The sequence below is a fragment of the Neolamprologus multifasciatus genome, chromosome 14, assembly GCF_963576455.1.
Source record: "Neolamprologus multifasciatus chromosome 14, fNeoMul1.2, whole genome shotgun sequence".
NCBI lineage: Eukaryota > Metazoa > Chordata > Actinopteri > Cichliformes > Cichlidae > Neolamprologus > Neolamprologus multifasciatus.
Window position 1 is genome coordinate 34,389,171 of NC_140452.1, and position 15,236 is coordinate 34,404,406.

Here is a 15,236-nt window from a genome sequence, read left to right on the forward strand (position 1 = left end):
CACATGTCACGTTTACTTCCATAACCTCTACGTGGCAGTGGAGAGAAACGATCAACCTCACTAACGAAAGGGTGATGTCATAGTTGGTACAGCCATCATTTTATACAGTCTATGGAGATTTAAAAAAAAACAGTTTTGGTCTAATTTAACAGTTCCTAAATGTGACAGGGTAAAATTTATACTTAAAGTTATGCATAATGAAGGGAAGGCTGTTCAGTTTGGTTCAGCAAAAACATTTTATATTTCTCTGTCGGTTTTATGTTTGCCATCAAGGGCAATTTAAGGTGCATGTTTGTGTGGAAGCCACTAATGTCATGGTGATTAATGTGATTCGAACACACATTAAATTCTGTTAATTAAAGATATCCATGTGAAATAACATCTTAGAATGAGGGAGTTTTGTTTTGCTGACTTCTTGAAATACGATAAACCAACTGGCTGAAATGCAATACAGAAATGTAAGCTAATAATAATTAATGAATGTGGGATGTGAAATTTCACTGATGAAGCCTCAATTGGTGTTAATATCTGTGTAAAGTTTTTAGTTGTGCCTTTGAACGTCTCTTCTGCATCCTGTATCATTTACTTCCTTTTTTAAATCTGTATATGTGTCAGTCATGTGATCCTGCCAATTACATTTAGATTTTCATGAATGGCCAAAGTGCTTTGACTGTTTCTGATATACTGTCTGCACAAAGCGTCAGTAAACAAGTGAGTCATGGGTCTATAGATGCATAAAGCACTTTTTTTTTCCTACCGGCAGCCGGGCTCTCCTTTTCACAGAAATGGATTTGAGGACCGTTACGTAAATGCTGCTTTTAGGTGAAGCACTTCAAAATTAGCACCTCGGGGTCTTTTAATGGTTGTTTCACAAAAAAAAGATCATTTCATAAAATGTCAGGGTTTGGGTTTTCATCCTTTGATCCCTTTTTAGCAGCTCACATTCAATCTCCTGTAACCCTCCCAGGCAGATGTGCAGGCTGTAAACGTTCTGTTTCAGGAACCCAATGACTTCATTGTTTCCATCATTTCAGAGAAAGGTGACACACGTGGTGAGGGACATTTTGTATGTCTGCCCCGGTGTGTTGTAAAATGCCTTGGAGAGACTCTGAACACAGTCTGGTGCCACATCATGCATTTCAATAAAGACCAAAAAACTGATGCGTCTCACCTATTCACACACAGATACACACATAATCGACCGGAGAGAGGGGAGGCTGACGTCAAAGTCCCATTCAAAACCACTCCCTCTGCCTCACTCGCTCGCTCTCTCTACATTGTGCCTGCCAAGCTTCTGACAACCTGAGTTACGGAGCTGAATTATCGGCTGCTGGCCTCAGTAGTAATGAATGGAGAGCAGCCGGTCAGTCGCCAGGAGACAAACGCACAGAAAGGAAAGGCACAAAAGAAGAGAGGTGCCCTCAAACATTATAAGGCACACGCACAAACACCACAGCTACTATATTAAACACATTTTCTCAGTCATTTGGTTTACATGAGCAGCGGGAGCCTGTAAATGCAACATTTTTGCCACATTTAGAGCAGTTTAGGTTCATTTCTAGAAGCGGTTTAAGTCCTGTTGTACTGTTTGAAGGGGGTGGGCTCAGCTTATAAAAGGTGATGTAACTAACATATGTACACCAATCAGGATTTAGCAACATTTAAGAATCTGACAGACAGAGGTTCTTTGTTTTGCCCACTGTCTGTGAAATCGAATTTAAAGCTTTTTATTTTTCCATTTTGGCTTTAATTGCTGATTTTTACACTCCACCATACGCCTGATGGCATCACCAGGTCTTTTACTGTCCAGTTTACACATTGTAGTTGTTCTGTAGTTTCCTTGTGTAATGTAATACATAAGGCTATATACTGCATTCATTGAGTTAAAGGAATAAATAGCTCAAATAAACAAGAAATGCTCCATCCATTCAAGATTTCTTTCTAATCTTCTGAACTATTAAATGACTTGACTTGCAAAGGTACAACGATGAGTCAGCCAGAAATATAAATCTTGAAGATAGTACATCTCAGATTGTCCCAGTAGCTTAGCTGAATGTTAAAAACTTTCAGTTACATTTGAAAAATCTAGCTGAATATCTTGATGCACTTTTAATGTTTAGGATTTCACATTTGTGAGAGCTTAAGATTTTAGCATTAAATACCTTATATACACCTATAAATACCTACTGCCCAAAGCAGCAGTAATAGTTGTAATCATGTTGTGCACTCAGCATTTGTGGAAAAGTGGTTTGTTTTTGGCTTTTTTTAAACTAGCTTAGGCTATGAATGCTGTGGTATGTTTCATGGTACATGCTTGGCTGTTTTTCTTCTACTTTGAGCTGCTCCCTTTAGGGGGTCACCACAGTGGACCATCTGCCTCCATCTCATCCGAACCAGCATCCTCCTCTGTCACACTACCCCTCTGCATGTCCTCCTTCACTACATCCATTAACCTCTTCTTTGATCCTCCTTTTTTCCTCCTGCCTGGTGGCAGTCCATCTTTATAACCTTTGTCTGATATGTCCCTCCTCTGCATATGTCCAAACCATCTCAGCATTCCCTCTCTAACTTTGTCTCCAACCTACTCAACCTGAGCTGTCCTTCTGTATTCCTTTTATGTACTCATTTCAAATCCTTTTCATTCTGGTGACTCAAGCGATAATCTTAACATGTCCAGCTCAAGATCTTTTTGGTTAGTTACAATCAGCGCAGTGGTCTCTACAGAAATAAACATAAAATAAAATAATTGATACAACTTGCTGCTTGTTTCAGACAGTGAATGAAGTGAAGGGCTGCATGAAGGTCAAGTATAAGAAAAATAAATATCACTTTGAACTGTTTTGTAAAGTCACTAGAATCAAAGAATTAAAAATAAGAAGTAGAAGCGATAATATATTATTATATGACTACTATTTTCCATCTTTATTCAAACTAAAGAAAAAAAGAACCTTCTAAACTTCCTCTTCACTTAAGTTTCTGTTCGCCAGAATAAACTTAATCACCCTTGTGAGAGACGGCTGGAACAAAGACTCAGCCCAATTATTTTACATAATGTGTAATGAGACTGCAACCTGAGCTAGAAGTCAGTGCGGCAAAGTCAATCCTGTGCTTGAAAAAGTTTTACATCCACCACGTTACAAACGACATAAATAAATTACCATTTTGAAAAAGTGTGACATAACACAGCTGTATGAAAAAAAAAAAGGAAATTCTAATTGCCAATGAGAAACTTGTCATCTGACCTGAGAAAGCACTTTGTCTTTTTCAGTGGACAGGCGGTGGAAATGGGAGCGGAACTGAGCTGTAATTGGTTTCTGTTTACCAGTAATCTTTCCACGGACACAACCACAAGCAATTAGTCAGACAGCTCGGGCTTTATCAGTACAAAAGTGGCACAGTGTGTGGATGGGTGGATGTGTGCGTGTTATCCATGAGGGAGGGTGTAATTAGGATGAAGGAGGCATGAGATAAAAATTAGCTCTTTTGTCCTGGTTCTCTTTTACTCCCTTGGCCCTGACAGTGTCTTCTAGAAGTTGTGAATGTGACAACAGTGAGCCTCTAAAGTTCCTTAATGAATGGGAAAAGATGCTGTATGACTCATCAGTTCCCACCCCATGTACATACACATTTTAAACACAAAAGGGTTTTAAAGCAGATTGTATAATGTTTTGAAAAGCTTGAAAATGGAAGTGCTGACAAATGTTTTACCAAAAAGAAGAAGAAGAAGAATTGGGCTTTGTAAATCACATTAATTTGTTTACATTGTGTCAGGCTTTGTGAGTCATTGTGAGGAAGGACTACAAATGTGAGGATGCTGAAAAACCCAGAGAAGCGTTTTACTGCAGCTGTGACAAAGCGAAAAAACAAGAAAAGCTCCACTGAATGTCAGACAGCCCGGTCAGTGGAGGATAGCCAGAACTGAAATCAAACGCAGCAAAGCAGTGGATTTATGAATGAAACTGCAAGCACTGCACACACACACACACACACACACACACACACACACACAGATTTATAATAGACAAGATTTGACAGGCAGCCAAAAATAAATAGAGATCATAGTGCACGCTGGTTGACGGCACTCTCTCTTTCTCTCTCTCTCTCTCTCTCTCTCTCTCTCACACACACACACACACACACACACACACCTCCGCAGTCCCTCTGTCACCCCGCCCGTCTCTGGCTTTGGCGGAGTCCGTATGTGAGTCATCGGTGGACTTTTAACTGTCTCCGTCCCTCTGTGCTGCAGCAGAGACACAATGACAGCAGCCATTCAACACTTTCTGCTGGTAAACACACTATAAGCGCATTATATAATCAGCGCAGGCACACGGTAACTCATACATTCTGATTTTATTTAGTCCCTATCATTTAGGATTTTAACGGTGAATGGACCCTCAAAAGGTGAGTTAGTGTAAACAACTTGGTCTTCCTCCTCCGCCACATCTGAACAACAACAATAAGGTTTCTCAGAACAAACTGAATTTCAAACACCGCCTGAGTCGCGCTCTGTGATACCCTGGGCAGCCCTATAAACACGGGGCTTTATGCATCTCTATTATAAGCTGTGATGATGGCTGCACGAACTAATTTTAGTCCGTATTTAGAGACAGAAGCACTTTTGTTTGGCTGCCTCAAATGAAATACCCGCGTGCGCGTGCTGGGCGTTTTTAATGTAAGTGAACTCGTGCGCGTGGGTGTGTTGCGTATCTCCTGGCTCTCTGACGCAAGAGTCAGGTGGTTCCTCTAATAGCGCGAGGAGCTCTCCGCGGTCCTGAAATCCAGACTCGCACCGCGAGGCAGAGAGATGCTCAGCTCACTCCCGACCCTCAGCAGAAACTGAACTCCAGAGGTGAGCTATCTGTTGTTTGTGCTCGTGCCGTCTAACGCACGCGCTTTTCTCTTTTCTCGCCGCGAACAGAGAGCGGGCTTTTCAGTCGTTTAAAAAGAGCTTCGCTTTTTTGCCAACCTGATGCGCCGCTACAGATGTTGAGGAGCAGATGTTGTGTTGGTCGCAGAGTGCCTTTGTTCTCGCGCCGCTCCAGGTTATTTTCGGAGCCTCTGTGGCTTTTAAGAGTAACTTTTAGTGCTGCATATGTAAACATTAGTCTAACCATAATATTTGCCGAAGTTCGAGCAAGTTAAATGTAGGTTTGAAGAACCGATGGAGACGCAAACATGGTGCTTGTGATGCCGTAGCACTTCTGGTCTTTTCTCGTGTTCTTATTATTCTCTGTTATTCTCTATGTCATTATTTCTCTCACTGAGACACAATTCTTGTCTTAGTGAAAGAAATGAAATGAAAGAAATAAAATTATTCTGTAAGTATGATTTAATGAACGCTGACATTTATGTGCGGACTTAAAAGTTCGAAAAATAAAAAGGTCAGAAAACGCAAAAAAAATTGTTGTTCAGAGGTTTTCGGGCTAAAGGAGAGATTCCATGGGAACATCAGCCCTACCGGGTTACCTTGACAACAAGGGCCGTGACTCACGGAGAGCAGCAATTCGATGTCTAATGAGATTTTAGACGGGAGCTGGAAGGCGCTGCTGTTCCCGCTGCTGGCGAACACATTCCGGTGTCATCTCCAAATATCAGCGAGGGAAAACAAACAGTGTCTGACCTGCACAGCGATTTACACTCAGAGTCACGGCTACTACGTATTTTTACTTTGTAAAAAATATATTAACATACACTTGAAATGTGTCAGGTTAATAAAATTAAATAAACAATTCAATCTTCTGTCTGTCTTCAGGATTTTCTGTTAATTTAAAAAATGGTATGGAGTATGAAGTGCAGTATTTGTTTCCCAAATTCAGTAGAATACAGTCTGAAATACGAGTGAGGCCGAAATCTTTAAATCTGTAAGTACTTCTGTAAATGTAGCCTACTAAGGGTGGGGGTAGATGACATTTAGGAGGGCAATCATATTTAGTGGGAGCCCCACCACCGCTCCCACGCCCTCCCTGATTCTAACTACAGCAGAGCAGAGCGGATGTAAAAGGCTAACAGTAATTTAATAGTTTCTTCCCTGACATTTCACATTTATTCCAATGTGTTTGACCTGGTTTCCATCAGAGCACCAGTCATCCCTGTCACAGACAAACAAATGGACTCTGTGTCGCCAAAGATGTCACCGTGGTTTGCGCTGTTATCATCAAAGCAGACATTTAAATTGACAATGACAGCAGAAGCCATTTTAGAAATGCCAGAGCGGTAACCACTGAGAACCTGTTAGGTAAAACCGTGTAAAGGTCAGAGCTGACATGTGCTTCTTTTGTCTTTCATCTACAGGCGTCACCATGCCGTCACTCCCTGAGACCTCTGCCACAGGCAAACCTTTCCTTGTCTGTTTTGCCAACCTCCTCTTGATCCATCTCTTTCTCAGTTCCTCCAGCGTTCATGGGGCTTCGATGAGGGCGCATAGACTTCGTGGAAGTGAATCAGAGAGTAGGAATGTCCACCAGGTTCCTAACGCAGATATGCTGAAAGCCTTGGAGTACATTGAGAGCCTCCGTCAAAGAACCAATGTGAACCCTCCTCTCACTCCAGCTGCCGATGCTGGCCACATGGATGATGCTGAGAAGCTGCGTGCCATGGTGAGGCTTGCTTCCAACCCTACACAGAGCAAAGATGAGGAAGAGGAGGACGAGGAAGGAAGGGAGGATAAGAGTGAAGAGCTGCTGCAGGCTGTGCTCAGCACGCTCCAGCAGACGGAGGCCTCCAAGCCTGCTCTGCTTCGCCCCAGCGCAGAGAGGACAGACATGAAGCACCGGGTGTACGTGCAGCAGAAACAACAGAGCATCACGCCTCACAAGAAGCTGCCCTTAATGTTTGAGGATGAGGAGGAAGGTGAGGGGGATGAGGAAGAGGACGAGGAGGGGCTGGAGCATGACAGCCCATACAAACGTACCAATGAGAATGTGGAGGAGAAGTACACACCTCAGAACCTAGCCACGCTGCAGTCTGTTTTTGATGAACTTGACAAGCTGACCAGCCCAAAGACCACACATAAGCGCTTAGATGAGGAGGACAACATGGAGAAGGACGATGTAGATGAAGATCTGTTTAATGCGAGGAATGCAGTGTATGACGATATAGGAGGGGATCTGACAGACTGGGATCCACTAGAAGGACGGGAAGAGGAAGACGAGCAGGAGGAGAGGCAGAACAAATATGAGGCTTACAGAGGGCTCGATTACATCGACAACAATGACGAAGGGGCTGATGCGGATGAAGAAGAGGAGGAGGAGGATGGTGAAGGGTACCCCGTTAAAAGGTCAAAAGATCTGGATGATGCAGGAAATCTGGTGGACTACTACCTCCTGAAGGTGCTGGAGAAAACGGAAGAGGAAGAGCAAAAAAGAGAGCTAGAGGAGGAAGAGGAAAGAGAGAGGGCGGTGAGGATGGTGGCTCAGAGGCAGTACAGAGATAACATAGATCCACGGGTCATCTACAAACTCATTCAGATCTCCCAAAAATACCAGATCCCACCCGAAGACCTGTTGGACATGCTGAAAACAGGAGACTTGACAAATCAGGACAAGTCGCAAAAGAACAATGGTTTAGCCAGAGGAGAAACTACACTCTCTAAGATATCCTCAAAGAAGATAAACACCATTCCTCAGGAAAAATTCTACAACAGACGCCTGCCTTATCCGCAAAAGACCGCAGAGGAGCTAAGAACGGAAGAGATCCTTAAAATCCTGGGGCTGGGAGCGGCGGAGAATCCCATCAGGAAGCAGAAGCACCACAGAGGCTCACTGTCACGACTTCACAGTCAGCCTGCGGGAGTGTTTGGGGAATCCACTCCCACGCAAAGGCGCCTTCCCAGCACTTTCAAAGATGACTACGATGACACCGTGGATGAGGATGAACTGGCAGCATATCTAGCTGCTCAGATGCTGGCACAGTATCCCAAACCTGCGTACAGGAACAACAAGGCGACTCAAAAGCGGGAGGAAGCTGGCCAGAGCGCAACGGGCTCTTTTGAAAAGGCCATGGAGGAATATTTTGATCAAATGGATTCAGATAATAGCCCAAAGGAAAAGAAACTGTCTGAGGGTGACGAGAGGGGCAGTAACGCTCAAATGCAAGGCTTAGAGAATGAGGCAATGATGAAACTGCTGAGCTATCTGAACCCAGAAACTGAGGAAAGCGATGCCAAAACTGCCCCGGGAATATAAATCAGGCTGTAGATATATATACATAATTCTCTATTGTTTTGGTGGAAGGAAGAAAAATAAAGTATTTTGAAGAATAAAACATGCAGTCAACTTTAGTTATTCTGTAGGTTTACAAACGTTCCTGTTTATTAGCAGAAATGTAAGTGTTCAGACATTCTCTTGATGTTTTTCTTTTTGTTTTTTTCCAGATGACTTGGTTGCTCAAACAACACTTAATGAGTACACGTGTCTCACCAGCCTTACATTTCGACGCACACACAATCAAAGCCAGTGTTGGATCCTTTAGATTCACTTGTGTTTTTTTTGGTAATTCTTTCTTAAATGTGGTCATATGTGACATAGCTGAGGTAAATAAAGCATTGACTTTATTTTTTTCCTTACTGTCTAGTGTTTCTCCATTTGCTCACCACCACACAAAGCATCGGTCTTAACATATAATAAAGTCACAAAACAACTAATACTAAGTGAAAAAGGTGATATTGGCTCATTTCAGTCACTTCTCCTGTCACGAAACCCTGAGATTAATAAATATGAGCCTTCAAAGGCACTTACAGATGCAAACATCATTACTATTCTTCACACCTGAGTCAAAATATCACCAGGTTTGTGGTTGTTGTATGGCCACAGCACTACTCTGAAAGAGTCTTTACTGCCAAGCGATAAACATCTCGCTTCATGCTTTCAAATGTGAACCATCCGCCGTCCTCTCTTGGCTCAGTAGGCAGGTTTGCTCATGTATTCTTCCATCGTCTGTGGTGACATAAGAGCCACAAGAATGAATTTTCAAAGAGTCAGGGCAAAGCTTGGACTAGCTAAATGTTTGACAAAAGCTTAATATACCTCTTGGAGTGTGTCGGCCTCCTCCAAAGACACACCCACGGCCAGTTTGGAGGTTTCTAAGATCTCTCCTCCCATGAGGAACTCATCCAGGATGAAGTAAGCCTTCTCGAAGTTGAAAATGATGTCCAGCTCACACACCTGAAAAAGAACGACACAGCATGCATCAGATCAGAGAAATGAATACATCTCGTAACACTTCACTGAATAGTTGTTTTACCATAAACAATCAAACGATAATAATGGTAATGAATCATTTGCAATCAGCTTAAATCATTAGGGTGTGTAAAAAAACTATTATGGAATATGGAATGTACATTTTTAAATATTACAAAAACAATTTGATAAAAACTTAAAATTTCATAGGTGGGTGATAATTTTTCTCTCATCTGTATGCACTCCTGAAAAAATCTGTTATGAACATCAGTTGTGACTGTAACCATTTGGATAACGTTGATACATGTTTTACAAACCAACTCTTTACCGATCAGTAAACATCTATGTCTCTCAAACTACAAACTCAAGTTTAATTAACTATCAGTTTATTTTTTAAATGATACTTATTTAGTTATTTAAGTGTTATTAAGTGGATGAAACCACCAATTAAATTTCATTAAATTTTAGAAAGAAATTGCAAGTATATGAAAGAAAGAAAGAATTACAAGGAAAAATAAATACATATATGCAGACTTTTATATATTGTTGTCAAGCCAGTTTGTTTCCCAAACAAATTAAGATCCCAGTGTTTTGCATTGAGAATACAAACCACTCGTTCTCATTGGCTGGTTTTTGTAAATAAGAAGGTTCAGCTGATTTCTAAGTCTAGTCAAATCAGGAGTGCTTCAAAGTGTTTTGAAGCAGCGACAGATTACAGACACCAGAGGGAGTCTGACAAGCTTGAGCAAAGGAGTTTTTACTGTCCTCACCATGAAAAAAAAACCCCACATTGCACTGTTTCACCTAAAAAGGCACCCACAGTGACTCTGTACTTGATTTTTAGACTAAGCTCCTTTAACCTAATCAAGCTGTCTGAACTGAAGTTGATAGAGCTACATAAAGTGCACTCAACGTCCATTCAACATATCTGTATCTATGTGCAGAAGTTGAACACAGGCTGTGAGCCAGGGCCTGCCACCTGACATCACCCAATGTATAAAAAAGCTGAACCAATTTAGCCTGAGTGAGAAAAAATGCCAGCAGCCAGGGTGTCCAACAATCACATACTTGAGTGGCTGTATCTTTTCAATATTTGAGAAGAATTTTGAGAGGCTTGCATAACTCCCAGTATAACACTGGTGACTTAGGTCAACCTGTGCAGAGCTGTTATTAGCCAAAATAATTGAAAACATCTTAGCAGAGGTGCAGGGACAACTGAGAAAGATGGATGATGTTTAAAAAGAGCCCCTTAACAACCTCTGGATTGTTGTAGGCCATGGCATCCAACTCTACTTACGTTTCCAAAGTATTTATCCAGCAACTCAACATATCGGTGCAGCACCTCGAGGGCAAGCAGCTCATTATCCTTGTCCTCCAGACCAGCACAGAAGTACAGGCTGGCATACCTGCAGTGGAGGAAGAGAAAAGCTTATTGTGATAATTTTTACAATGTTGTCATAAAACAAGAATGCAGTGCAATATGGTGAAATATAAAAATATATATATATATATGTTAAGTGTAATTGTTGAATGTGTCATTGTGCTTCTTAAATTTGTAAGGTCTTAGTTCAATCTATACCAGGGGTGGGCAATTCCAGGCCTCGAGGGCCGGTGTCCCTGCAGGTTTTAGATCTCACCTTGGGTCAACACACCTGAATCACATGATTAGTTCGTTACCAGGCCTCTGGAGAACTTCAGGACATGTTGAGGAGCTAATTTAGCCATTTAAATCAGCTGTGTTGGTTCGAGGACACATCTAAAACCTGCAGCTTCCTGCTTTTATGACCCTTTTGGTGAGCAGGCGGTCACACACACCCACATACACACACATTCTCACATGCATGCACACACACACACACACACACACACGTTCTTGCACATGCATACAGGTGCACACACATACACACACATAGTGCCTTGTCTTAGAACCATTGGGGGGTTTTACAGAGGGAGGTGCTTGTGCTGTGATGTGTATTGTAACAGTTTGTCAATAAATAGCTGCGAGGGAAGCTGCTCTTTGAAGGATTTTGGGCTGGAGACAGGTTAGGAGTGTGAGCTCCAAGAGCTGGTTCTGACCCAAGACTTCCCTCGCTAGCGGGTTGGTTGTTCTGTTATGTCTTATTTTCTTCATGATGAATAAGTCTCTAAACTAGTGGGGCTTGTGGAAACACAGACCCAACAATATCTATATGTATATATATATTTAAGCTTGGTTCCTCTACCAGAGGCCTGGGAGTTTGTGGGTCCTGTGCAGTGTATGAAGCAACTTCTTTTCTAACTAAAGTTAACTGGACAACTGACCAGTAAGATGCTTCATGGACACGTGTTAGTTTATTTCCTTGTTGTTTCTTCACCAGTGAATAAGGTAAAAGAGTTGGTTCCAAGATAAATTTGCATTTGGAAACTTTGGCTGCGAAGCCATGACATGCAATCAAATAATCTCTCAAGATGCAAGTGAAACATGTCATCATTGGACAGCAAAAACAAACAAGTCCATCAGAGAGACAGCAGAAGCACTTTAAGTGTTGAAATGAGCAACCTGGCACACTCAAGAAGAAAAAAGTGCATAGGTAAGCATAGCAACAGAACTGCAGCCGATGATCACAGCATTCTTTCTAAGTAAAGAAAGTATACTCTCCATAAGGAATAAATTATCAAAGTGTGACACAAAGACCACAAAAGTTGCAACCATTCATCAGTCTTGATAGGCCAGAAACTGCAAAAAACCCAAGAGTTACATCTCAGACTCTACAGGCATTTAACTTTAAATATCAAAGTTCAGGTCAATGCAATTATAAAGATACTAGAAAGAATAAGTATGTTTTATTTGGAAGGTTTTTTAGGAGAAAGCCTCTTCTCTCTAAAAAGATCATGGCAGCACAACTTAGGTTTGCAAAGTTCTGCCTGGACAAACCACAACACTTGTTGAACAATGTCCTTTTGACAGACGAGACTGGAGTGGCGATATATGGCTGTAATGCACAGGGGTGGGGTTTGGGGGTGGTGCACACTAGAGACCTGTTCAAGGTGTATCCTGCCTCTTACCCTATGGTAGTTTAGATGAGCTTATATGATTCAGATAAGCAGTGGGTGGTTGTAGCTCAGGGGTTGAGCAGGTTATTGGGCCAAAATCCTCCTCAACAATGTGTGACACTAATAAAGCCACACAGAAAGCCATTATTTCAAATTATTGCTGCTACAGGCGACAGAGAGAGAGAGAATCTGCATAGTGTTTGTTAAGTAAATAATGACGTGTAATGTGTCATGTGTCATTAGTTACCTCAGGTTGTAATTTAAGACTAGGTAAATACAAAATTATGCCTTGATATGTAAAATCTTCAAAGTGAAAGAGGGTGTGCTTTCAACATCAGTGTGACTGGTTGCATCTTTCCAGGACAGAAATCATCTCAAACAAAAGAAAGGTGAAGAACCTCCAAATAAATACAGCATGTGTAGATGTTTTAACAGCTCTTGTCCGTTCTTTTCCATAACTACTGGATCTATTGTGAATTTCTCAACATTTACCATAAAGCCCAGTCTCAATACAAATGTGGCATTAAAGGCTTCATATAGAAAAATCTTTCCTTATTGGACTGTGATCTCCACCTGTAATGTAGGTCATCTGCTGATAACAAGTGTGTTCGCTCTGTGTGCAATTTTGAAGTATGAGCAAAGGCAACATGCACGTTAACCATTAAGCAATAAAGAGCCGTGTGTTGTGCCGCCACCTCTTGTAAACTATCTTGAGGTCCCTCCATTGGAGAAAGTTGCAGGAACGTGGCTGACGAGCCAACACTAGCATCATCATGTCCCGGATCACCTTCTTTTTCTCCCGGTCTGTTAATGGCGTGAACCATTTCTGCAGTCGCAGCTTCCCCTGTCGACTGAACAGCAACAGAAAGCGCATCTGAAGGTAAAGCGGATGGAAGAGCAGAAAACATTGACTTCGGTTTAGTCATTTTTAGCCCTGCAAACACATTGCTTGTAGCTAAAAAGTGGTTAATGTGTAGCTTTTCAGAGAAACACAAACATAGAGTGAAGCAGTGAACGGTAATACCTGCCTTTGCATGTGGCTGTGCCAAACCGCAATTACATTTCCCAACTAGACATGTGTAAAGATCACTAGGGAGACATAACACCTCTAAATCACCTTTGAGTGCAATAACACAGTAAATATAGTGGTTGTGTTGTGCAACAGCAATTAATGAAAGCTCTTCGCCCTGGGGTGAAGCTGCACAAAGCATTGCTTCTACCTGCAACAAGGTGACTATGAGAACATGTGGAGTAAAAATAGCCATGTGTGGAACAATACTTGCTGAATCAGACACTTTTTAACCCTGATGCAATTATTTTCTATGCTGTGTAAATACCAAAGAAACTAAAGCACCACAGATTTGCATTCATTTACTTGTCTGACTGGATCTGGGCTTTACCCAAAGTCTAGTTATCCTAACATGAGGAGGAGAGGGCTCACACAATTTTTTCTCCTCTAATTTCCACTTCTTAAAAACGTTTGGGCCATGCCTACCGATTTCATGACCTCTGAACGAGGAAGTTCTTATTATTAACTGATTATACAGCTATAATATACAAATCCAAATAACCTACAATCTGCTGATCTCAGGTTAAAAAAAAAAACAAGCAAACAACACACACAAACAATAATTTGGATACACTGAGCCAATAATTTGACATTTCATTGCCTATAAGCGGATAGAGCCACCCTAGTACATCCAGTTATGGGCACAGGTTACTTACCATTTTGTAAGCCGCCCAAATGAAACCCTGTAGCCCTGTAATTAAGCCCTGTAATCGCTGAATCCCAGTTCTCTCCCTTACTGCAGGATCGTGTGCACTCTCAAGTGTAGCGACATTGTTTATCTACCCAGAAATCCTTGCCGCTCCCACCTTCTTCCACCAAGAGCCGCGCCCTGCTACTCTGCAGCTGCTGATTGGCTGCAGAGTCGGCGCACTCAGACAGGTGAGCAGGCAGAGGGCTGCAGGTGGGGTATACAGTACACTTCAGCCTGGTGGGAAATGTAAGCTGCAGCCTCTGTTACATACTGCAACAGTGTCAAGCAAAGTTTGGGGTCACCCAATCAAAAATATAAGAGAAAAGCTAAAACTATGGCTTCTGTTTCAATTTATTTTCCTTTTAAATCAGCATTTTAACTTATAGCTAAATGCCATAGTTCTTTGTTTCTGCAGCAGGCTGTCAGTTGTTGTTTTTTTTGTCAGACTTTTGTCTCATAATTGTTGTGTATGTTTTTTTCCCCTTAGTATCAAATAATGTAACTTTTTTTTCTTTCTCCTCAATATTATTAACTTATCAGACGTTTTTCCCCTTTAGACACGGCTAGCTTAAACCTAACTGTAAATTGAAAGAACTAGCTTTTTTTGGCTAGCTATCAGTTAGCGGAATTCATGATGATTGCTTGGTAACCTATGTCTTTGTGGGTTTTTTTTTTATTATTGTATATTTCTATTTTATATTTTCGTGTATATTTACAATTTCTTTAAGCATCATCGTGTTAAAGACCTCACGGTCTTGTATTACCCCAATAGATCACTTCAATCTGGAAGTGAGTGATCACTTCACTCTGGAAGTGAGTGATCACTTCACTCTGGAAGTGATCACTTCACTCTGGAAGTGATCTATTAATCTTTTAAATGCTTCCCATTTAAAAGCAAAATGGGAAGCAGAGCCTTCAGCTTTCAGAGCTCTCTGTTGTGGTACCAGCTCCCAATTTGGATTTGTGACACAGACATCCTCTCTACTTTTAAGATTAGGCTTAAAATTGTAATTTTTGATAAATCTTGTAGTTAGTTTTTTTTTTTTTTTTTTTTGTTCTTCTTACCACTGTTGCCAAGTGCTTGCGCACAGGGGGTCCTCCGACTGTTAGAGGGTTCACTCCGACCTACAATATAAAGTGCCTTGAAATAATTATTATTGTGGTTTTGTGTAAATAACATTGAATTTAAATTTTAATATTTTATGTTGAGTATTTCACTCGAGGCCTCTTACTGTCTTACTGTTTTAGTATAGTAAAGCGTTAC

The 15,236-nt window shown here is 41.4% G+C and overlaps 2 protein-coding genes across 3 annotated transcripts; one reads left to right on the forward strand and one right to left on the reverse strand.

Moving 5' to 3' along the window:
- The first annotated feature begins 6,302 nt into the window (after window positions 1-6,302).
- On the forward strand, window positions 6,303-8,554 carry scg2a (secretogranin II a). Its single transcript, XM_085131639.1, has one exon. The coding sequence runs from the start codon at window positions 6,303-6,305 to the stop codon at window positions 8,184-8,186; it is 1,884 nt and encodes a 627-aa protein (XP_084987765.1). The 3' UTR covers window positions 8,187-8,554.
- ap1s3a (adaptor related protein complex 1 subunit sigma 3a) lies at window positions 8,278-15,099 on the reverse strand. Of its 2 annotated transcripts, none has more exons than XM_085131655.1 (5): window positions 15,038-15,099; window positions 12,908-13,086; window positions 10,477-10,585; window positions 9,027-9,164; window positions 8,278-8,936 (listed from the first exon to the last, which is right to left on the reverse strand). In XM_085131655.1, the coding sequence occupies exons 2-5, from the start codon at window positions 13,084-13,086 to the stop codon at window positions 8,901-8,903; spliced, it is 462 nt and encodes a 153-aa protein (XP_084987781.1). In that variant the 5' UTR covers window positions 15,038-15,099; the 3' UTR covers window positions 8,278-8,900. The 2 variants fall into 2 exon arrangements, with proteins under 2 accessions (XP_084987781.1, XP_084987779.1); XM_085131653.1 differs by lacking the exon at window positions 15,038-15,099 and adding an exon at window positions 13,938-14,090.
- Between the last annotated feature and the right edge of the window lie 137 nt (window positions 15,100-15,236).

Coding starts and splice junctions, on each gene's coding strand:
- ap1s3a (XM_085131653.1), bottom strand. Junction 9,165..10,476: donor TGGATAAATACTTTGGAAAC/GTAAGTAGAGTT, acceptor GTTCTTTTTCAG/GTGTGTGAGCTGGACATCAT. Junction 8,937..9,026: donor AGGCCGACACACTCCAAGAG/GTATATTAAGCT, acceptor ATGTCACCACAG/ACGATGGAAGAATACATGAG.
- scg2a (XM_085131639.1), top strand. CDS start 6,303: ATGCCGTCACTCCCTGAGACCTCTGCCACAGGCAAACCTTTCCTTGTC.